At 37.6% G+C, this 23,662-nt stretch overlaps 1 protein-coding gene across 10 annotated transcripts; it reads left to right on the forward strand.

Annotated features, from left to right (window-relative positions):
• Window positions 1-4,458: 4,458 nt before the first annotated feature.
• On the forward strand, window positions 4,459-23,067 carry LOC132626574 (cationic amino acid transporter 3, mitochondrial-like). Of its 10 annotated transcripts, none has more exons than XR_009577397.1 (11): window positions 4,459-4,696; window positions 6,773-6,974; window positions 7,183-7,267; window positions 10,946-11,118; window positions 11,207-11,273; window positions 14,641-14,799; window positions 14,891-15,003; window positions 15,083-15,156; window positions 17,483-17,712; window positions 21,833-21,945; window positions 22,459-22,482. XR_009577397.1 is itself a non-coding variant. In XM_060341494.1 (10 exons), exons 1-10 carry the CDS (start codon window positions 4,564-4,566, stop codon window positions 22,759-22,761), a joined length of 1,272 nt encoding a protein of 423 aa, XP_060197477.1. In that variant the 5' UTR covers window positions 4,463-4,563; the 3' UTR covers window positions 22,762-23,067. The 10 variants fall into 10 exon arrangements, 1 of the variants encoding a protein (XP_060197477.1); XR_009577403.1 differs by having other exon boundaries at window positions 17,489-17,712; XR_009577402.1 differs by having other exon boundaries at window positions 15,086-15,156.
• Window positions 23,068-23,662: the final 595 nt, after the last annotated feature.

Here is a 23,662-nt window from a genome sequence, read left to right on the forward strand (position 1 = left end):
TAAACCAGGTCGTAAACCACCAGGTCCCTCAGCCAAGACTTTCTGTAAATGGCGAAAATGATTAAAAACGACTTGGAGGACGGCCCGTAAACTGATTTACGGACCGTAAACCCCAGTCGTAAAGTGCCATGACACTCAGCCAAACCTTATATTTTTGAATTGCTTAAACACGATCATGGAAGATGGACCGTAAACCACAATACGGTCCGTAAACTGCAGTTTACGACCACTGTTCATCCCGACAAAAATTCATTAAACATCAGCTTTTGAGTTATTAAAAGGAACTTAGGCCTCATTTTATTTCATTCTTCATTCATACAACTCAAGAACACTCTAGAACTCTCCAAATACTTCCTCCATAAGAATCCAAGAGAATCAAGGGGAAGCTAAAGATCAACAACACAAAACCTATGTAATCAAGTGCAAGAACACATCAAGGGATCATCTAAGTCAAGTAATTCCCAAGAAGGTGAAACTAGGGTTTTGTCCAAAGTGAAGTATTGCAACTCAAGACTTGTTCAACCAACATCCAAGGTAAGTTCCATGATATATTCATGTTGTTCAAGGCATTGAAAGGCTTAGACACTTGAAATGTAGAAGAACATAGAAATGGGTCATTATTAAGTGAATAGTGACATGAATGAATGATAGTGGAATTGAACTACGAATATTGGAGTGTTGTGAGTACAAATACGTTATAAATGATGTTTATATCATGAAACAAGCGTTAAACGCATGAAAATGCAAGGACGAGTCATTAGGCTAATTATGAGGGAAATTGGAGGAAAATGGTGGATTTTGCTAAATGTACGTAAACGACGATTGTTGATTTCGATATTGTGAGTAATGCTATGAATGTTGGGAGTTAATATAAAGCATGGGAAAAATATTATAAACAAGAGAAGCGTTGTCCGACTTCTCCTAGAATTAGCGACGCGTTCTTGTAGTTAGTATGCTAATGTTGATATGAATTCTTTATGAAGGTAACGACGCGATATTGAAGGAGAACGAGTGAGCGATATCTTAGCTAAACGACCAAGGTATGTGAGGCTAGTCCCTTCTTTCTGATGGCATGAATCTTGTAGCACGAAATTCCTATTCTCTTCATGAGTTCCTATAGTCCGAAAGGCTAAGAGTCTAACTCCTTAATGTCTATATAAGATGAGGAATACGATATGATGATGCTAGTATAATGATGACGTTAATTATCGCTTACACTCACCTTATGTACTAGTTCCTTCAAGGTGAGGCAGAGTATCAATAGTTGTTCCATAATGGAATCGGGGGATCACGACCTTACGTCACCCCGATAGAGTAAAGTTGATCTTGAGCCTTATGCATGTATTACAATGAGATAAGTATTTTATGATGAGTATATTATTATTATGAGCATTTTATGATAAGCATGACATGAGCATTTCACACCGTGCCTAGTTGGCCGGGCAGTCACCGCCAAGGTGGGCAGCTATACGGATACACCATGACCTTCGGGCATGGGCAGACACCACTAGTGGGCGGCATGATATGGTACCCCGGACGCGGGAGGCCTGGACGCGGGCTAATATTATTGATTATCACACCGTTCCGACATGGACGGGCAGCTTGCATATGATGCATATATGTTATGAGGATGAGTATGAGTAAGATGGCACGCATGATTTCCTTTATGATTATCAGACAGATCCAGATATTTCATGTTGATGTTATCACTATATGGTTGATGTTTTCTTTCATTGTTTATGCTTCTCATACTCAGTACAACATTCGTACTGACGTCCTTTCTTCGGACGCTGTGTTCATGCCCACAGGTAGACAGAGAGGAGAGCTTGGCCCAGATCCTCAGTAGCAGTCAGCTGGTTGAAAGCACTCCATCGCCCGGAGGTGCTTAGGACTATCCTTTTGGTATATATGCATATTTTGGGCACGACGGAGTCTTGTTCCGTCCATGTATATACAGTATGTTAGTAGAGGCTCGTAGATACGCAGTGTGGGTTATATGGTCTCACAAGACGTTTTCATATGCGTGTATATTATTTTGATGGCCGAAAGGCAATTGTATATAAAGTATTTATGTTTGTTTAATTATGATTTTCCTACAACTGGTATGTAAATTGATAAAAGAATATTAGATGGGCAAGATAAGTAGTAGAGTGAGCGGTGCTCGGTAACTAGCTCCGGGTACCCGTCGCGGCCCCTAGCTGGGTCGTGACAATAGACAAAAAGAAAAGAAGAAAGGAATTTTTACGCGTTATGACTACTTCTAATACATAATTAGTGATAATAACTACCTTTTATTTTAATTACTAATAATAACTAAATACTTTTCTAATTTAACTATTATAGCTACACAGTAACTTTCAGTTACCATTTCACAAATATACCTAAAAATTAGCACCCCCAATGCCATATCTCCTTTTAATGGTAACAATATTAATCACTTAATATACATTATCATTCTCTCTCCTTTTTCATAAATTCTTACCTTTTTAAAAAGGAAAGAATCTGTGAATGCCCAGTGAAATAGTCGTCTTCTTCCTCTCTTCCCCCTTCTTCAAAAATTTCACTTCCATTCTCACCAATCAAAAAGTTTTTTAGGGTTTTGAGAAAGTTTTTTAAGGTTTTGAGAAGACGAAAAATATATGTATTTGTGTGTGTTCTATGATATAACTACCAATTGTTGTGGTTGGTGGTGTATTTTTGTAAGTTTTTCTATATATTTGTGTATTTTGTTCAAATTAATTCCATCAGTTCATCTAGTTTCAAAAACACGGGTGACACAAATACATGGTAAGTTTTCTATATATGTATGTATTTTGTTCAAATTAATCCCATCAAATACATGGGTGATGCAAATTGTTACTCACACAAATACATGAGATTTAATATAAAATACATAGGGTTTGATTGGAAACTTCAAATACATAAGTTATGCTATCAAATACATGGGTAAATAAAAAACGAAATCAATATTGAAAACTTCAAATACATTACCACTAAATACATTGGTGATGCAAATTGTTACTCATACAAATACATGATATTTAATATAAAATACATGGAGTTTGATTGGAAACTTCAAATACATTAGTTATGCTATCAAATACATGGATAAATAAAAAACGAAATCAATATTGAAAACTTCAAATACATTGGCTGTTGAATGTTTTCAAATTTTGAATTTTTGATTTTTTACGTTTGAATGTTGAAGATTGGATGAAGGAATAGAAAATGGTTATGGAAAAGAAATCTAAAATCTGATTTTGTGGAAGAGTATGATAAAAAATACCAATTAATAACTAATTAAATGATCTCACCGTTATGGCCTAAAATCAAGGGATATGTTTTCTTTTTTACTGTGTTTCTATGAATTTACACGCATCAAATACATCCGAAAAAATGCCTTAATTTGGGAAAATATAGCTACAAATGGTAATATTTAAAAGGGTAGCTATAAATGATAGGAAACTACCATAAGGTAGTCATTTGAGTAATTTTACCAAGAAGAAAATCGATAAGAGAAGATCAGGGGTGGGCCTAGAAGAGTGGAGGTGGGACTCGGCGAACCTCGAACATTTTTTTGCGCGGATTGCCCTTCTTTTGGGGTGGTCTTTAAATTTTGCCCTCATATTTGTGGTCTTTAAATTTTGCCCCCCATATTGCTGGTCTTTAATTTTTACCCTTCGCGCTGCAACCCTGAGCTTCACGCAAAAATCATGAGGTTCTGGGTTCGAACACCGGCTCAAGCATAAATTAAAAAAAAAATCGCAAGGCAAGGTTTGGGTTGCGGGTTCGACATACACTTATTAAGCAATAACTAAAGTTATGCCGGACCCGGCATACTCAGGCCTTATGGGCAAACTTGGCATAAGTATGCCGGGTCCATCATAACTTTGGTTATTTCTTAACAAGTATATGTCGGACCCGGCATACTTATAGGCAGATCTTTTCCCAGTTATGCCTTATGGGGCATACTTTTAATTATGCCTTAAGAAAAAGTTTGCCTTGTGGGGCATATTTTTAGTTATGCCTTATGGGCAGACTTTTAGTCAAGACATAACTAAAAGTATGCCCCTAAGGCGGAACTTTTGCCTAAGGCATAAACTTTGCCTTATAAGACGGGACTTATAGTTATGTCAGGTCCGGCATAACTTTAGTTATTTCTTGAAGAAAAGTTCGACCTTATGAGACATACTTTTAGTTATATCTTGTAGAGCACACTTTTAGTTAAGACATAACTAAAAGTTTATCTTGAAAAGTAAAAATAAAATAAAATTATATGTCTCAAGCCAAAGTCTGCCCCTATCGACAGACTTTTGGTTAAACATAACTAAAATTCTGTTGGTATGATATGGTGAAATTTAAATTCTGACTTGTGAGATTTTTTAAATTTTTTTGATTGAGCGGGCATTTCAAACGTGTAACTTTTTAAATGATTACAAATGTGAGGGGCAAAATTTAAAGGGCACCCAACCTCGAATTGGTCAACCAAACCTTCGAATTGATCCCTAAACTAATTAAGAAGTGCTTGCGAAAGGCATAGGCCAAGCTTCGTTGTTTGATAAGATGATGGACAAGAAGAGTGCATTTGGATGTTTGGTTAGGAGAAAGCGAGTTGATACTGCTACCCGAACAAGGCAAAGACTTTCAACTCAACAATTGGCCAGAAAACTCTCTCTTTTCGACGTTACAGCCATTGGTACGTTTATTTCCATTCTCCTACATCCCTTTTATGTACAACTTTCTTGATGCCCCTTTTGCCATTGCCACCAAGTAAACTAAACATTATATGTATGAGTCTTCTAAAAGATGTCAATTGGTAATGTAAGATAATAATATTTGAAGAGCTTTTTTGTTACAACCCTTGCGCCGGAGGAAGGGATTGAGGGGAAGAACAAATTCTGTCAAGGGTAAACTAACAGAAGGACTTGGAGAATTCACAATGACTTGGAGAATTAATAGAATAGGGTAAACTAACTGTGCAACTGCTTAAAGCACTAATACTTCCTTTTTCCCTATGAAATCCGTTTCCAGAGAAAGATAAAAATAAGTGAGAAGTAGCATGAGTGTGAAGGGATTAAATTAAAACGACAAATTTCAGCAACAAACACTGCTACTGCGGAAAATGTAGATGAAGCCGTACTTGTACCAATAAAAGAAAAAGAAACCTTTAACTACTACTCTTCTCCGTTAACCAGTGGAGAAACTGTGTTTTTCCTTAATCATTTTGGTGATTGACCAACAACTTAATTTGCGTTCATCAATATGGAAAACAAGGAGACAAGTTCTACAACATCATAAAGAATCAGTCAGCAACGGAAATATGGTTCTAATGCGGGAGAAATCTGATAAGAAGAATGTTGATGAGCTATGGATATGCAGCTTACTTCACGAAGCATCGAAAGAAGGCGGAGCAGCTTTAATAGGTGGAAAGCATAGGACTAACTTTCCACTTATTTTTGTTCTCAGAAATACAACAGTTACGGGAGATTTATTAGCATTGCGGACGTACATGGGAAAACAGGCCAAAGGTCACATGAGGAGATATTGCCATTAAACTAGAAAGATTTATACATAGAAGGAGACCAAAAATATAAGAGCTACGACCACCTAAAATTCACAATACTTTTTCTCAGACAGTTCAGGAGAGCTTATGGACACCAACAAATGGAAATATCAAAGAAAATCACTTGGTTGGCAGCCCTATTAGAATTTTGGTACAAACGCTAAGGAAAATAATCTCTTGAGCAAGTGTTTTGTTGGTAGATTATCCAACGAGCTTGTTTAGATCCCCACAAGAACGGAAATCGGCAAGTCGGTGAGCAGTAAATGGAATAATACAATCGGCGTTTAAGAATTTCCTGGTTTCCACTTTTTGTTTGCATTTCCAACCAAGAGGATGGTGGAGGAAGTTATGCAGCAACTTTAGAGGTGGAAAAATGCAACCTTGAAGCTTAGCTGTTGGACTCCGAAGTCGGCATGCGTTCCCGTGGACTGTGGACACAAGGTTTGACTGGGTGTGGGTAAGAATCATCGGCTTGCCTTTAAACCTATGGTTGTCTAAAACCATGAAAGAAATATGAGATAAGTGGGCTGACAACTTTCTAGAACTAGCTTTGTCTTCATTGGAGAAAGCCGACATCCATGAGGATCAAATCCAGGCTCCAAATTAGTTACACCTAATCAATCATAAGAACGAGGATCATGAAGTGATGAATTCTGAATGGGAGATGAAAACAGTGATGGTAATCTCACTAATAATGTCTTCGGTAAGAGACAATCAGGTGATGATGCATAGTAGTTCTGAAAAATGGGAGGTGGAAGTGTCATCTCTTTGGAGACTTGTCATCACTCATCAGATAGCTGAGGAGGAAGCCTATCTTTGGGCTTATAGTAATGTTCTCCATATAGCAAATAAAAACCTGGTATCTTATGCATTTGATAATCCTTGAATTTGTCTATCTGGTGAGTCATCCTTTCTCCAAATCTCGGTCATCTGTTTCGCTTTGTGGAGCTTCTGTCTGACACCTTGAACTTTCGCTGAAATAACCGAGTGTTCATGTAAATTTCAAGTGCGTTTTTGACATTGTAAATGCTAATTGCTTGTTTTCATTATTCCCTGGATAGAGGACTGCATTTCCTTTTGCTTTTCAAGTAAAATTACACAGACAATACTTAGTTCTTATACGTTTCCCTCGATATAATCTCATTTGGACAGTGAGAGTTGATTTTCAAGCATCACTGATCTTTGATTTGTTAACCGTACTTCTGTCAGGCGTTGGAGCAACCATAGGTGCTGGAGTCTATATTCTTGTTGGAACAGTTGCCAGAGAGCACACTGGACCTTCTCTCACCATTTCCTTCTTTATTGGTGGAATAGCGGCTGCTCTTTCTGCATTTTGTTACGCAGAGCTTGCGTGTCGCTGCCCATATGCTGGAAGTGCATATCATTACTCATATATTTGCATTGGAGAAGGGTAAAGAGGACATTCCTTATCATGTCAAATCTATCCATATTGTTTCTCAACATCTTCATTGGTGGAAATGTTTTAAAATGAAAATCATTGCAAAGACAATTTGTTCAGAGTCTGTTGTATAGTAAATCCTGAAAATCAATTTTCATGGTTTCTCTGCATTATAGGATATCTTCAGTCTGTGACCACTGCAAAATGTTACTCTACTCAGGGTCGCATGGCTAATTGGTTGGGCTTTGATACTCGAATACACTCTTGGTGGTGCAGCTGTTGCTCGTGGCGTAGCACCCAATTTGGTGGGGTGGAATGTCTTTATTTATTTATTTTTTCTTTTTGTATAAACTGGGTCTTTCTGCTTTCACTCTTTTGATTAGAAATTACTTTATTCCTCTTATTTATTTGATTAGTTACTCACCCCCGTCCCAATTTATGTGATATAGTTTGACTAGGCACGGAGTTTAAGAAAGAAAGGAAGGAAGACTTTTGAAACTTGTGGTCTAAAACAAGCCATAGATATTTGTGTGGTTCAAAATCATTTCATTAAGGGTATAAGGAGAAGTTTTAAGTTAAATTATTTCTAAATATAGAAATGTATCGTTCTTTTTGGAACAGACTAAAAAGGAAAGTGTATCACATAAAATGTGACAGAGGGAGTAGTTATTTATCTGAACCATTTTTATTATTCCTTAGGGACATGTTTGGTTGGTGAACAAGTTATACCAGGATTATAATACTGGGATTAAATACGACAACAACATACCCAATGTAATCCCACAAGTGGGGTTTGAGAAGGGTAGGATGTACGCAGACCTTACAGGGATTAAATTAAATAATGACAGGATTATTTAGTGGATAAACTCTAATAGTTTTATAGGTATATGTTTGGTTTATTGGAATAAAAAGGGGATATTGCCGGATATTAGTGTAAACTATGTGTTTGGTAAATATTTAGTTCATTGGACTAAAAATAGAATAAAGGTTGCACAAGTCATTTTGATATTTTATCTCGGGATTTATATCCCACATGGAATGTCGTATAAAAATAATACCACAATTGTGGTGTAAATAATCCTGGGACAAAGATTTCAGCCACACAGAGAAAAATATAATCCCGCATTTTATCTAGGGATTGCTATCCCTTGTCCCACAAACCAAATGAACCGTAACAGTCACTGCTTGAAACTTTTAGTTTCCTTTTGTTGGTTTTCTAAAAAAGAGATTTTTTTTAAGGGAAGTTGTATGGTGTATTAGAACTAGAAGCGTTAAGAAGGTGAAATTATTGATATGCACCTTTATCTCCCAGGCTTGGTTCAAGTGGCAAAGGTTGAGGGACTTGTGAATTAGATCACAAGTTCGAGCCCTGCACTATGCAAATTAAGCCTGGTATTTAAGTGGAGAAGGATAGAGGGGCGTGATCCCCGAGTTTTGTAGGCTACAGTTGGTCCTAAGGGTTGACCCACACGAATTTTTCGGTCATCATAAAACATTATTGGTATGCACCTTTGAAGAAATGTAATTTTGAAATATCTTATTAACAGAATGATGCATCATGATTAATAAAAAAGCAGTACGTTGTATGATGAATTAGGACTAGAAGTCCAAGAACGATGGGGAACTGAAAATTAGCACCTAGGACCTCTGTCTGCCATGGTACTATGTTGAGTTGTGTGATCATCTTTTCTAAAAGCTTAAGTTGTTAGAGAGAGAATATTTTTCTAACTTAATTATGTAATTATGTCTTCAATACCGCCAACCCCCCCCCCCCCCCCCTCCCCCAACAGCCACCCATCCACACACACACGTGTGCGGGCTGAATTTTTCCCATGGTTCAAGCACGTGAGGATTCTTTTTGATAATGGATGGTGGTGAGACTCGACCCAGGACCTCAGCCTGCACGTGTACAGAACATTTCTCCTCTCTTTATCATAACCAAAACATAAGAGTTAGGGTGAAATAGTTGAATTGCCTTCTCTGCAACTCATAATCCTGACCAATGAAAAAATGAGAATGGTTTCAGGAGAATACTTTATGCCCTTGTTCAGTGAAAGAGCCATGGTAATTGCAGAGTCTATCAAACTATCTTATAGCTTTAAAAGGATGGGAACTTTAGCCTCTCAAGTGAAAGAAGATGATTTACATCTTCAATTCCTTTTCACGCAGGTGACATCGATTACATAAATGCAAACCACTTCTCCGCCGGGTATACTGGGTTAAAATTGCTTCATGTGTAGCATCCAACTGAAAATTGTACCTCAATAGGAGCACTGTTTGTTTAATAACATCTGCCAAGGCCATACAGTAACCCAAAAACTGTTATATTTGAGAATGTTCCACTGCTATGCAATTTCAATATGAGAATCAGATATAACAGGCTGAACCTATAAGCTATTCAGTAGAAGCTGAGCCATATTATTCATTTCCCAATCATTACAATTCCTTCCAAATTTCACTTCCCAGCATTGGTTATTTCTACATTACTCAACTGTGGCTGCTATTTTCTGCAAAACTGAGTAAGCCTGTCTCTTAGAGGAGTATCTCCCAACCAATCATCATACCAGAAAATTTCTTTTGCAATCCCCTAGATCTAACTGGATCAGTTCCTTGTGTTCCTCCCATAAGCTTTCTTATATTCTTCCACAAACCACAGCTATGAGGGAACTAACAGGATTCGTACACCAGAAATTGCTGGTACCATTTGTAACTAAACAATTATCTTTTCTTCCACTGAGGAATTTCCTCTTGACTATATCTCCACAATCACTTGAAAAAAAGGCTTTTGTTCAGCAATTGTAATTTGTATACTCAATCCGTCCCCTCCCCTTTTTTGCTTCACAGTTTCCCACTTCACCGGATGAAAGGACTTCTTTTCCCATTAGTAAGTACTATTCTTATTTATTTTTAGCTTTGAGTGCATATGACATTATGATGAAAGTTTAGTTGGTCTAGTCTGAAATATCTGCACCCAATTCTTAATTTCCGTAAAGAATAAATCCACATTGCTCCTCCAAACCTCATATTCTTTGTTACAAAGTTGATTTCTTCCCATCTGCCTAAGCCAATTACCCGGTATACCTCTACTGGTGGAGGTAGCAGGTACCTGATGGAATATCGAGGTGTGTGCAAGCTGGGCGGACACTGCTGTCATTAAGAAAACATGGTCATATGCCTAAAAAGAAAAGGGCAGCCCGGTGCACTAAGCTCCCGCTGTGCGCGGGGTCCGGGAAGGGGGACCACAAGGGAATAAGCCTTATGCACTTCAGTTGCTTGCCTATCCACTCTCATCCTAGACTCTACTAACTTATTTGTAATCAAAGCCACATTGTTCTTTCTTCTATTAAAGCATTATGTGACGGTGACACCATGATATTTGAGACCTTAGTCTCCATCCTACTTTTAGCCGTCTCACATACTTACTCATCCAAGAACTTCGTCTCTGATTACTTCTTCATCCCCTAAGATAATCTTCTCCCTCAAGTTTTGACCTCCATTCTACATCTTCATTATACGGTTATACAGAAAATTCCTCATTTGTCTCCCTCTCCTGCTCTTCTCACTAAAATCTTATCCCCCCCCCCCCCCCCCCCCCCCCCCCCCCACCGCTTGAACTCCAAATCTCTTCATAAAATTCCTCTTATCAATAAAGCCATCCAATAAAAGAATTTTGTGCTGCAATATCTAGGATAATCGGACAATGCTATGAGTTTGTACATGCATGTTTTCTTAAAGAAGCACTGGTGTAGAATATGTAGTTATTGTGATCTTCTCTTCATCTGTATGACAGGTTTAAATATTTCTACATCATTTTTGTTGGCTTAAAAATTGCTGTTTGAATGGCTCTTTGTTTGATTGAAGCTAAGCATATCTCTTGCTATCCTCTGGATTCTGCATTACTGAATCTCAAGGATAGTACAGAGTTGCTTCAATATATTTTTGTTGCAATTAAAACATGGACTTACTTACAATTGACGTAATAGGTAAAGAACCCTCAACGTGACATGCCTCTTGGTATAGGGATTGCACTATCCATATGTGGCATAATGTATATGCTGGTATCAGCTGTTATTGTTGGTTTAGTTCCATACTACGCATTGGACCCCGATACACCAATTTCCTCTGCTTTTGCAGGCTATGGCATGGAATGGGCTGTGTAAGTTTGTGACATAACCTACAGTTTATTATTCTGAATATGTACGTTTTAGGCTTTGTTTGAACTTGATTACTTTGATGGCTTGCAGTTACATTATAACCGTTGGAGCTGTGACTGCTCTTTGTGCAAGTCTTATTGGTGCAATTATTCCACAGGTATTAAATATATGATTATATTTAGTTACAGAGTGTCTAACTTGAACCAAGTGCTTCAAGGGAGAAAATAACGAAGAGTAACTACAGCAAAGTCGTTCTGACAACCAACAATTCTTTTATAATTCTGAGCAAGTTATAGAATAGCTGGATTAAATTTTTATCAAACTGAGACTGATTTGTCACATGGAACTTCTTTTATCAAACTGAGGAAAAATATGATCAATTTGAAACGGAGAGAATCTTTTCTCTCTCTTGGGATAAGATCCATCACTTGTTCTCCTACTTTTTCAAGTGAATCCCGATGGCATCTCCTGGCTTCCATTCTAACCGTGATGTGTGTGACATTCATACTACGTTTTTCTATGTTTGTATCTTTCTCACTCTCTTGTCTTGGTTTACACTTAATATTTTGTGGTTCCCTTCTTCTCTCAAATCCTTTACTTCCGGTTATAGTTAGAACTTTGATTCATTGACAAACGTAAATCAACGGGCAGCTCTTGCGTATATAAAAAAGGGCAGGGCAGCCCGGTGCACAAAGCATAGCAGGGTCCGAGGAAGGGACACACCCCAAGGGAACCTTGATTCTTGCGTATATGTCTCATGGAAAGAAATTTCTTGTTTATCTTGGCAAGGAAGCTATTCAAAATTGTGAAAATTGGTTGGAAAACTCAACTTTGAATAGATGATTAAAAAGAAGGAACTTTGTCAGTCGCTTAGGGGCGGAGATAGCAATAGGAAAGGGAATTCAATCCCCTTTATCAAAAAAGTATACTTCGCAAATAGGGAAAAAATAATAAAAAAATTAAACTTTTTTGTTATATAAACTGTTGAATCCCTTTGTCATAAGTGAAAATTCTAGTGCAGTGGTAAGGGGAATTCAAAAGTTCTCGGTCACAAGTTCGAATCTGAACTATGCCGTTCTAGCATTTTTTGAATCCCCTTATATAAAGTCTTAGCTCTGCCACTGATTTGCATAAATGTTAGTTACAGCGTTATACGTATGGCCTCAAATGGAGTTCGCGAGATTTGTTGGAGATGGAGAAAACAAGAGCAATCTTGGCAGTTTATTTGCTTTGTGGAAGTACAAGGCTAGAGGAAGAATCAGAAAATAATGCCAGAAATTATCTTGAATGCTGGGTGGTTGAAGCTGCTTGAGATGATACAGAGATTTATAAAGAAAAACACAGAATTGTCCAAGAGAAGTAAACACTGAATTAGATAATTCTCAAGATTTAGTAACCTGGTTCCTTATCAAAAGAAAAAGAAGAAGATTTTAGTAACCTGGTTGGGTAGGTGTATGTAGATAAGTACTTCCCTTGTAAAACATTCCCAATATTATAAACAAGATTTCCACTGCCTAAGACATTCCCAGTAGAACTCTCCTAAGACAAATTTTTACTGATACGTTGGTGACTGCCTGCTTAATAAAAGGTTCGCTCTTGTCTTCTCCAATTTTTTCCTTCTAAAAGTATTGAATATTGGTTCAAAATTGCTATTCTACATGTCAAGCAGCATTCCATCCCTCAACCTGGTACTCAGATAGCCCCTTTTCCAGTTCTATGGGTTCTACAGAAAAGATGTAATACTAAACTTGAATCATAAGTCCTAAGTGTCCTGCAGCTGTCTAGACGGAGAGATGCCCTAGAAATGATGATATAGTTGCAAGCAAGCGTAATATCACAAGTTCCTATTCCAAAACCCATAATATATGTCCCTGATTTGGTATTTCAAGAAAATGTTAAAAAAGAACAGTGATTCAAGATCATCCAATCTGTTGGCCCTTCAAAAAGCTCCATTTAGTGGATAAATTGTTCACAAACACAAATTTTACATAGGACAGTAGTTTGATACGTTGATAACACCATGGATAAGATACCTGAACAACATCAACAGAGATACTATGTACTCGTTGGGTCTTTTAGAGCATTGTGCACTTGTAACATACTTTTTTATCTGGCTAAACCAGCAGATGATACATGATACAACTTTTTTGCTTGAATTTTGTAGGCAAACATCCATCAATTTTTTGATCATTTGCACATGTTCATATGATACTTATCATGATGTAAGTCTGTCCTCTTTTTTAGGGGGTGTCAAGGCTAAAATGTTACTCCCTCCAGATCAAAAAGATTGTCCACTTAGGTTTTTTTCTTGAGTCAAAAAGAGTGTCCACTTATCAAATCAAGAAAGAATTAACCTTATTTTTTCAGATTTGCCCCTATTAAGTGCTATGTGATCAAATCCCAATACCTATTTAATTAGGGGCAGTTTAGTCAAATTGCCTCTTTTTGTCTAGGAGTTAGTATTTTTTTAAGGGGTGTGCAAATGGCTAAGTGGAAACTCTTTGATCCGGAGGGAGTATTACTTACCCCCCCTCCCTTTTCCTCCTTGCATCGCATATCATCTGATGCTTTTGATGGGACTGCCTATAATAGCTAAATTTTAGTATATTCAAGTGTTGTCAAAGGCTTAACTAGTCATTGGTCTTTAGCACCAAAGAAAGTCGAGAGATCAGCGAAAACCTTAAAAAAAGTGCTCCAGGTCTGTTGGGACTTTAAGTGCTTTAAAGTGTGGGCTTTAGTAGAAAATGGCCTAATGAAGAAAAAAAGAAAAATATATCTGTACTGCAAGAAAAAAGTAACAAATTTTGTTAATTATATTTATTGTTTAGTACTGCTTGATCCAAGAGAGAATGCATGGGAATTAAGCTGCACGCCTTCGTGCCTTGCCTACACGGAAGCGCAACTCAAGCGAGGGCCCTCCTTGAGCTATTTTTAGCTTCAGGGCTTAAGCACTCCTTAAATGAGCTTTTGACAACACTGGTATATTCTGTGGAATTGTTAAAATGTCCCATTTTGGCTGAGGGAATGAACTATTGTCTCCTTATATTACTTTTGGCTATCCTCTCCTTATGAGCTATCTTTTAGTGTTGAGTTAGGACCAAGGTCTTTTTTGCTTAAATGGTATCAGAATCAGACCCATCCTATTGTTGGTTTAGTCAATGTTGTGTTTGTCCATGCCACAAATGCCTAACACTGGGCATGCGAGGTGGAGGTGTTAGAATGTTCCATATAGGTTGAGCAAATGAATTGTTGTCTCGTTATATAGTCTTAGGTAATCCTTATCTCCTGACGTAGCGTTTGGAGTTGAGTTATGCCCAAGGTCAAACTTTTTCTAGAGTTAATTCTTGGCCTCTTTCTCTGATAAACTTTGTGATATTCTAAGATCCCCTAGTTTGGCCCCTCAACAAATCTGATATTTATAAGATCTGTTAGCTATGATTTTTTTTTTTTTTTCTTGTTGTGCATAACTTTCTTTTCTTTTGTTCTTTTGTGTTTCCCTATTTCTCTCTGTGGCAAACAAATAGCCTCGAATACTGATGGTGATGGCTAGGGATGGATTACTGCCATCCTTTTTTTCAGACATCAGTAAGCACACTCAAGTTCCTGTCAAGGGAACCATGGCAACTGGTATCTTTATTGCAATCCTAGCCTTCTTTATGGATGTCTCTCAGCTAGCGGGAATGGTAAGCTATAAGTAGGAAGACTTCCATGCTTAAAAGAGGCAAGCTTGAAAGAATTCAAAGAGAAGTTAGAAAATTTGGCATGTTTTTGCAGGTTAGTGTTGGCACATTGCTCTCATTTACCGTAGTTGCTCTTTCAATCTTGATACTTAGATATGTTCCACTGGATGAACTGCCTATCCTGCTATCTGACCAGCAATCAAACGTGTAAGTATCATTTGCACAATGATAATAAATTTAAGATTTATTGCGAAAATGCTAAAGATCTAGATAATTCTTGCAACAGTAGTGGTCAATATCTATATGCTCTTGGAGAAGATGTGGTTGAAAAGCCTCTTCTTCAGAAAGATATAGCTCAAGGTAGCATTCTCATGTTATTGATTGCTCAGTGAAAAGTTTATTTTGAGTTGATGGTTTGTGACATACAATGAGCATATAAAGGCACGCCAGATAAAATATTGGTTGGCATGCGATTGCTACCATGTTTTTTTTGTGTGTTGAAAGCTTTCTCAAAATTTGTTTGACAGTTACCTTCCTGTTAAAAATATAATTTGCTTCATTGGAATTCATTTTTATTAGAAGTAATCTATAGGAGAGAGTCTGTCTTGCTCTCATTTGATAGATCTAGCTTGAAAGCTTGTCCTTTGTATCTCAGTTTGTCTGCCACCTAGCGTTAATCCTCATGATACTGTAGATGCTCTGGGAAGTTCATCATTCGTTCCCAAAAATATCAGTATTTTTTTGAATTTTTTTCCTGTTAGTTATATGACATTTGAACCCTTTGAAAACTGAAAATGTGCTTGCATAAACAAAGTGCAGGTACTTCTATATTGTCTCCCTATTTTTTTTTTTTTTTTTTAAAGATGTAGCAACAAGAATGTAAATAAACTTGTTTGCCAATATTTGTGCTCATCAGAAGGAATCTTTTAAATTCTTCTAGTCAACCTGAGTTTCCTCTTGATGATGCTCTCTCATATCTACCTATACTCACTTCACTAAGCGTAACGCTAACAAAGCGTTGAAGTTAACCTACAATTTTGTATGGATTGCATGGGAAGTGTCTTCTAGACCAGGCTATATAGGAGTTATTGGAGTTATCATTTTGTGTTTGGTTTGAATTGGGTGTCAAGGAGAACCTTCAATTATTTCGTTGTCTCTTTAGATAATGTTTGAAATGTTTTACGCTATGGTCTTTTAATAGAATCTGAGCATCAAACTCAAAATCTTAAGGCAATTGGTGGCATAGCTCAGCATTATAAATCCTTTTGGAAACCATACACAACCAATGAGGGATAATTGTATTCTCTAATACAATCCCGCACATGTAACCCGTCTCTTGGGTTCACACGTAGACTGAAGATCTCTATTTTTGTTGGCCTTTCTTTGGAAGTAGAGAGATGAGGCTCAACGGAAGCTAGTTTGAAGTAGAGGAAGAAAGATTAGGCGTAAAAGGCTAATGAGTGACCTTGGAGCGACGTCAATGGCTGGATGGGCTATTTTGCGTGAGAGAGAAGAGCTCAAAGCAGTTCCATGGGCTGAGTTGAGCCCAAAGCGATTGAAGAAGAGAGAGTGGGCGTAAGAACGAGCTCACCAAAGTTTGGCTCTAATACCATGCAAAAAAATCTAAGCATCCAACCCACAACCTTAAGGCAATGGGTGGAGTACCTCAAGACATTATAAACCCCTTTTGAAACCCTTACACAACAATGAGGGACAAGCGTATCCTCTAATGAAGCAAATAAAAGCATGCTTTATCTAACTACTTAAGCTTTTAGGTGAGATGACCACACACTTCAATATGGTATCAGAGCAGACAGAGATCCTGGGTTCGAGTTTCACCACCACCCATTATCAAAATAGTTTCTATGTGCTTGCTTGGCCCACAAAAAGGACTTAGGCTCGCACGTGAGGGGGCACACTTTTTTTAAAAAATTGTTTAACCAAAGGTCACTAAGCTGGCTGCTTAGGGGCTATTTTATTAGATAACTAAATAAAGAAAATAGACATCCCTACAAGAAACATAACATAATGCAAAAAAATGAAGTGGCAACTAGTGCAGTTAAGACTATCCTGAGAATGGTATTTCTGGTGCTTCCCATCAACTGTGGTTTGAATCTTGTGTGTTGTGTCCAATCCTCGCTCTTCCATTTCCTGATAGTGATTTGGCTTCTGAATCTAGTTCCTCTACTTGTTCTGTTGTTTACTTCCTGTGCCCTTGCATCCATTGTCTGAATTTTCTCCTTTCTGCATCCTCCTGAATCCTCCTTGCCTGTGTTCCTGATATCCTCTTTCTCTGTTTCTGTTCCTTCTTGCTAGCTGTGTTTTTTTTTTGTTGATGCTTCCGTTACAGTGATGTGCTCTCCCTTTATCCTTTATTAACTCATCATCTGTCCCCTGTTGTCTCTTTGTTTCTGCTAACTTATATCTTAACAGATGCATATGGTCTTTGTACTTCATGCTATAATTTCCCAGTAGCAATAGCTCAATAGCTGGATGAATTTCTTGGTAGAAAGATGCTAACACTTGTAAAATCTTGGCATCATTTTCGCGCATACTAATTAAATTATTGTTACTTATAAGAAAGAGAGATGTTGGGGGGTTGGATTTTTTTTGGGGGGTGGGGGATGAGCAGCCTGGAATCTTCTGGGGTAAACCATCATTTTAAAAGTATCTTTTATTAATTAAGTTTCAGATTGTCCTCATGATTACTTGAGGGATGGTGCTTTCCTCATAAGACTGGGCATTATTGGTGCTTATCCAAATTATCGATTGAGAAACAAATGCTGTTTCAGATGAACTTTCTGCGAGCTACATTCTCTACATGGATTTCATACCACAATTGAAGCTACTATAAACTATGGTATGTTTTGGAATTCTTGTAGTGGTAGCTGCTGTTTCAACTGAAGGTCTATCCAGGTAATGAACTTCAGTTCTCTAGTCTTCGATAAAATTTTTTTTTTTCTTTGATAAAATAATTGTCAGACTAATGTCCGGTGGTCCTCTTCTTTTATTAAATTCTTCTTGTTTCTGAGATTAAAGCATATTATGGTGGTTATTAAAAAGTTAAAGTATATGATGGCTGCCTGACTGAGACCATCTTGAATGTCAAATTTATGGAAAATAAAAATAAATTGAAGTGTCATCCAAAAGTTCCTAGTTTTAGAAATTCTGGAATGCTGTCTGATATAGGCCACTTGAGGGTGTTACGCCATGCCCATGCTTCTTGGATGACTTCCCAGGGTGGGAGCGTCTTTGGAGCCTGCAAGCTCATCCCACATTATGAACCCATGGTAAAGCAACCACTAATGCTTGCATTAGGGTAGACTGTCTACATCACACCCCTTGGGGTGCGGCCCTTCCCACGACCCTCCTAACGCGGGATGCTTTGTGCACCGGGCTGCCCTTTTGGTAAATCAAACAGTAGAGAATAATCTAGCAACTCTGGTTTCCTTATGATGATGGTTTAAAGGGCTTTGGTGAGGGGTGGTTTTGGCAAGGATTGCACGTCTTTGTATCAGACCTCTCACTTTATTCAAGGTGGAGACCAAAAAACAGAATGATTTGGTCTTACTTGGCCTGTAGGCATACTTGATTCTGCCGGTGATGACAATGGGGGTTGATGATTTAGCTTTTTCCCATTCCAATATGGGTAGAGTCAATCACAAGGGTAGAAAGAGATCGTCAGAATATTAGCCGGGTGGTAACACCGGTGACGAGCATGTAGCTGAAGTGGGAATTTTGAAGGCGGCGACGTTCCTTTCCTTAGATCGTGCTACGCTCATTAAGAAGAGTCATGATCCAACAAGGGCAGGCACGCCTAAGGAACACATGTCAAAAGGAGATTTATGTTTTATTTCAAAAATTAAAATTTCATCCTAGAATCATAACTTAGTGCCGTGATCGCATAGTTTTTATTCTTCGTAGTGTATTACTATCTATTGCGCATTTGCTTTGTATCCTGCTATTTTGCTGTCATATCTTTTGTATCTAATTTGAATTACTTTCCTTTGTTTCACTTTCCAATCTTTTTTTCCTTTTGAGCTGAGGGTCTTTCGGAAACAGCCTCTCTGCCCTCACCAAGGTGGGGGTAAGATCTGCGTACATCTTATCCTCCCCAGATCTCACTTGTGGGATTACACTGGTATGTTACTTTGGTCCAAGATATACCTTCCCATTTTTGTATTCTTCCAAAAAAGCCACAATTAGACTTGCTACTAATAAGCCCCTACCTCTCCCACCTAAAGTGCGACACTAGTCGGCTATGTATTACCCTTCTACCCTAATCCTCGACCTCCGCACCTTCCTATATAGGGTTATGTCCCCAGTAAGCTAGAGTTGTGCCATGTACTGTCTAATCACCTCCTCCAGTTCTTTTTCGGTCTACACCTCTCCTAACTCCTGTGATAGCCAACCTCTCACTGGCGCATCTTCACTCCTCCCCTTCACATGCCTAAACCATCTCTAAATAATAGCATTAGTGTGGATCGGTCCAGAGAATCAGAAGCTGCCAAGGTTTTAAGAACGCTATTTCAGCTTGAAAAGAAGGAATATAGACCCAAATATTATGGATCTACATAATCTTATGAGACTCGATAAAATTGATGTCCCTAATGTGGTTTCTCTTGATCCGGTGGACAACTGGATATTGAAATCAGAGCATCAAGAGAATTTACCTTATATTCTGTCAAGGTGAATGGGTCGGAAGTTTCGATACAGCTATGGATCTTTCTCACAGAATTGAATAAGACATTTGGGGAAAACTCAGACAAGCGAAGTCAACTTTAATATTAGAGCTACAAAATGAATGGACTCTCACTATCAATACTCATGTCCAGGAGATTTGAGAAGCTTGGGCTGAGATTATCAATGATTCTAAACAAGATAGTGTCAGCGAGATGCTACCCAGTAGAAAATGAAGTAAATGCACCTATTAGTCCGAACGATCTTCCAACAGAAATCCTCATGTTGCCATGCTATGAAGATGGGTCTTGGTTACAAAATGGTTGGAAAAAGCGGAGATTTTATAGTCGGTCAAGAAACACTTATTGAGAAGGTGCAAGAAGTTAGGGGTACAGCAACAGGACTGTGAACAATATGTCCTTGAATTGTTGCTGACAATTGAGAAGGAAAGAACAAAAATTTTGGCCAAGTGAGGGAGGAAGAGGGTGATTTTGCAGGGCTGAGGAATAATCTCATATTCCTTATTTCTTTTTGTGCACCCATGTATGTAGAGGAGATTGGATGACGTTCGTAGAAAACCATATTTTTCTCTTGTGTAGGTTTCTACTTTCTTGGTATACTATTTGTATCCGGGTGTTCATGCCTCGATGTTGCAATAAAAAATTATTACTCCCTTTGTCCTAATTAATGTGGCACAATTTCCTTTCTAGTCTGTCTCACAAAGAATGTCACATTGCTATAATTAGAAATAACTTAACTTTAAAATTCCCCTTTTACCCTTAATGAAATGATTTATAATCACATAAATGTCTCAGGTTTGTTTTAGACCACAAGTTCCAAAAGTCTTCCTTTCTTTCTTAAAGTTTGCGCCAAGTCAAACGATGCCACATAAATTGGGACGGACGGAATACATCATAAAAAAATGTTGGCCATATGCATAGATAGACACTTAAAGTTGGCACCATCTGCTGGATAGAGCTCTTAGTGGCATAAATGTACCTTGTGCACACTCGGGACCGACATATTTGACGTGTGAATTACAATCTCTTATGACGTGTAAAATGAATGTATAAGAACGACATGTGTAATTAGAAAAAAAAACATTTGATGAAGTAAAGAACTCCCTTCTTTACATGTATTTAACCTATACCACCACCCGCTATTCTTCTTCCTTTCCCCATCCCCTCCCCCTTTCGCGACCAACCGGCCCATAATTAGCACCTACCTCATCAAGCGAACTGACTACCTGAACAATAATTCAAATGTGAACAGTAGAGAGGCAATGTAATAATAATATCCATGTCATAACTGCGGAATAGAGTGTCAACGTATCTGAACAAATGTCCCAACGACCTATAGTATAGGCATGGAACATCTAGGTACTGAGTACGAAGTCTGAGAAGCATTTTCTACATCTGTATAAGTCTCTAACAACCTTTCAAACATCCTTAGCAGTGGGCAGAAACAAATATGGTTTACCTATAGGCTATAGCAGGTTCCATGGAGTTTAGCAGCCAAGTGATCACCAATGAGTATTCTGACATCCCGGCGTTTATTCTTAGGTATCCTGGTTCTGGCTTTCTCGTCTCTCCAGTTAGGTTCTCAAGTTTCCTTGACCATCAATTGCCAAATGGCTGGGTTGGCCCATTCCAAATAATTCTTGCCATTCCGCCTATGAGAAATGAGCTGAAAAGACAAATGAAAGGAATCATCGCCTTGGTTCATGGTTGTCTCAGCCGAAACTTTGTTAGCAGAACTTTCGACTTTTGTTGATGTCGTTGAGTGACGTTGCCGAACAAATGCAGTTTTAACAGCACAAGAATAAAGCTGCTCTGATAATCATGTCTGTTTTAGTACCCACAAAGCTCTATTTTATTCGTCTGTTGAGGTAAAAACTTACAGAAAAGGAGAAAAAAAATACTAGGAAGCTAATCTTTTAATTCTAGGAGATTTGAGAACCAAGAGATAATTTGAGCCTGATTTAATTTTCTAGAATACTTAACAACCTAGCAAGTCTCATTTTATCAGATCCAGTTAGATCCAACAAATCCAATTTGCTCATAATTGAACATAATTGGATATTCACAAATCAACAGAAGTTTATAAGATGCTTTAATCATATCTAAGACATGATCGGAGATTACTGGATGTTAGGACACTATTGCCTATATTGGTGAAAAAAGCTTAACTTTAGCTCAAGATTTGATTTCTGATGGCTGCATAACATTTTTCCTAGAGTTTAATCATCTTGCAGGATTTAGTGTTATTGTTATGTAATGTTCTCTTTTTCACCTCTTCAGGTTTTGCCAAATTAATGTCTGGTATCTTAAAACCTATAAATTGCTTATTGTGTCAGCATTCTGCGCTTTATATTGTGTGGAATCGGAGGTATGCTTGTAATTTGCTGTTTGGCTGTGCTTAGTTCTATCGATCAAGCTGACACAAAAAAGAGTTTCACGAAATCAGGAGGTATTGCTAAAGTTCTGTAATATTTGCAGTCATCTTACATGTCACTCGCTTACTGTATGAACAAGCATAACTCTTTTAATTGGAAATATCTGTAGTCTAATGAAGAAACAGGCTTCAGGTATACTAGATAAAATATATTTTTACAATATGGAACTTTATCGTGTAAAATAATAGCAAGAAAAAAAAAAAGAAGAAAGAGGTATGATCATTTGCAGTGAATCCAGCTGGAAAGAAGTTTTTAACTTAGTTCAAGTCAATTCTATTTTAAAAATATCTCCACTTTTAAATGTATCTCATGTTTTCCAAATTTTGGGATTCTTGTGCAAAACCTTAAAGCATAACCCTAGCTTCATATCGGACAAGCACTACGAGTAGAGAGAGCATGCTAAAGAATCTGGACATGAATTCTCTTGTTATCTTGCTTTCTACTCCACTGGTTAGCTAATTATCTGGCTGTCCTAAAAATGCATCACAATGTCATTGAAGTATTTCCAATCTGTTGTTTTTTTTCAGGTTTCATTTGTCCATTTGTGCCTTTCCTACCAGTAGCCAGTGTTCTTATAAATACATACTTGCTGGTAAATATTGGGTAAGTCCTCATATTCCTTTTCTTATATTAGGAACTTGTGAATATGCATGCCAATTACTAACAATGCTAATTGCAGAGCTGAAACGTGGATACGTGTTTTAATATGGCTTGCTGTGGGAGTTATCATATACATATTTTATGGCCGAGGACACAGCTTATTGTTAGATGATGTTCGAAGGCCTATAAATCGTACTGACAATGGCCATGTGGGTGCAACATTAGGCTAACCTCATGTATCAATTCTGTACAATAAACTTAAAGAGCTAATCAACTAAAACCAGGTATAAACCTTGGTTGTAAAACACCTAAAAGTACCATGTACTTGTAAACTTCATTGTAAGATGGAACTATAGCAGAAGACATGATGCTGATTGCCATGGTGTATATAATCATTCAAATTACCTCTAGTTAATTGAGGCCTCTTAACAGGACTCCCAGAGGAGAAGGAAAATAATTGCCAATGAAAGGGCAATTTTCTCGCATTGTGCTGATAAAGATGAATGAAGCTGGTTCATAATTTTGGGGTGAATAAAGTTAGGTGTCACTAGTTTTTATTTGCTTCTGGAAAACTAATGTCTGGGGCACTTAAGATTTGCACAACTTGTAATATTCTCCTCTTTACGGATTTGAGAAACCAAAACCCAAAAACCAATCAACTCAACATAAGCAAATTGCTTCTTTCGTCCCAAATTCAGTGACATTTGCCGGCTTTTGTCAGCTAACTGCTCGATTCACGCTACCTGGTTTTGTTGAGTAGAATCAAAAGGACTCGCTTATTTCACAAAAAATAATTAGAACATTTGTAGTCATTTTATTGTACCGTCACTTCTATTAATGCTTGAAAAATAAAGCAATAACATCAGATGATAAGAATTTTGAGTTCCCCTAAATTATGTACTTGTGAAAGTCAAACATCCGACATCTAACTTTCCTGATATGCAAATTGATGTTAAAATCTTTTACAATCCGTTACAAAATAATATCCGTTTTGTAGAAATAAAATGTGTTAGACGTATATGGCTGAAATGTTACGTATAATCCATTGCACTAAAGACTTTATTTAAAGAGAACAGAAAATTGAAAAAAGAATCCCTGCTTCTTGTCACTGCATCAACTCAAAGAGAAAGC

This window comes from Lycium barbarum, chromosome 2 (genome assembly GCF_019175385.1).
Source record: "Lycium barbarum isolate Lr01 chromosome 2, ASM1917538v2, whole genome shotgun sequence".
NCBI lineage: Eukaryota > Viridiplantae > Streptophyta > Magnoliopsida > Solanales > Solanaceae > Lycium > Lycium barbarum.

Excerpts from the sequence above, each read along its gene's own strand:
- LOC132626574 (XM_060341494.1), top strand. The coding sequence starts at position 4,564 with ATGATGGACAAGAAGAGTGCATTTGGATGTTTGGTTAGGAGAAAGCGA. Across the intron at positions 11,119-11,206 it reads TATGGCATGGAATGGGCTGT|TTACATTATAACCGTTGGAG; the intron begins GTAAGTTTGTGA and ends GATGGCTTGCAG. Across the intron at positions 21,946-22,458 it reads GAGTTTCACGAAATCAGGAG|GTTTCATTTGTCCATTTGTG; the intron begins GTATTGCTAAAG and ends GTTTTTTTTCAG.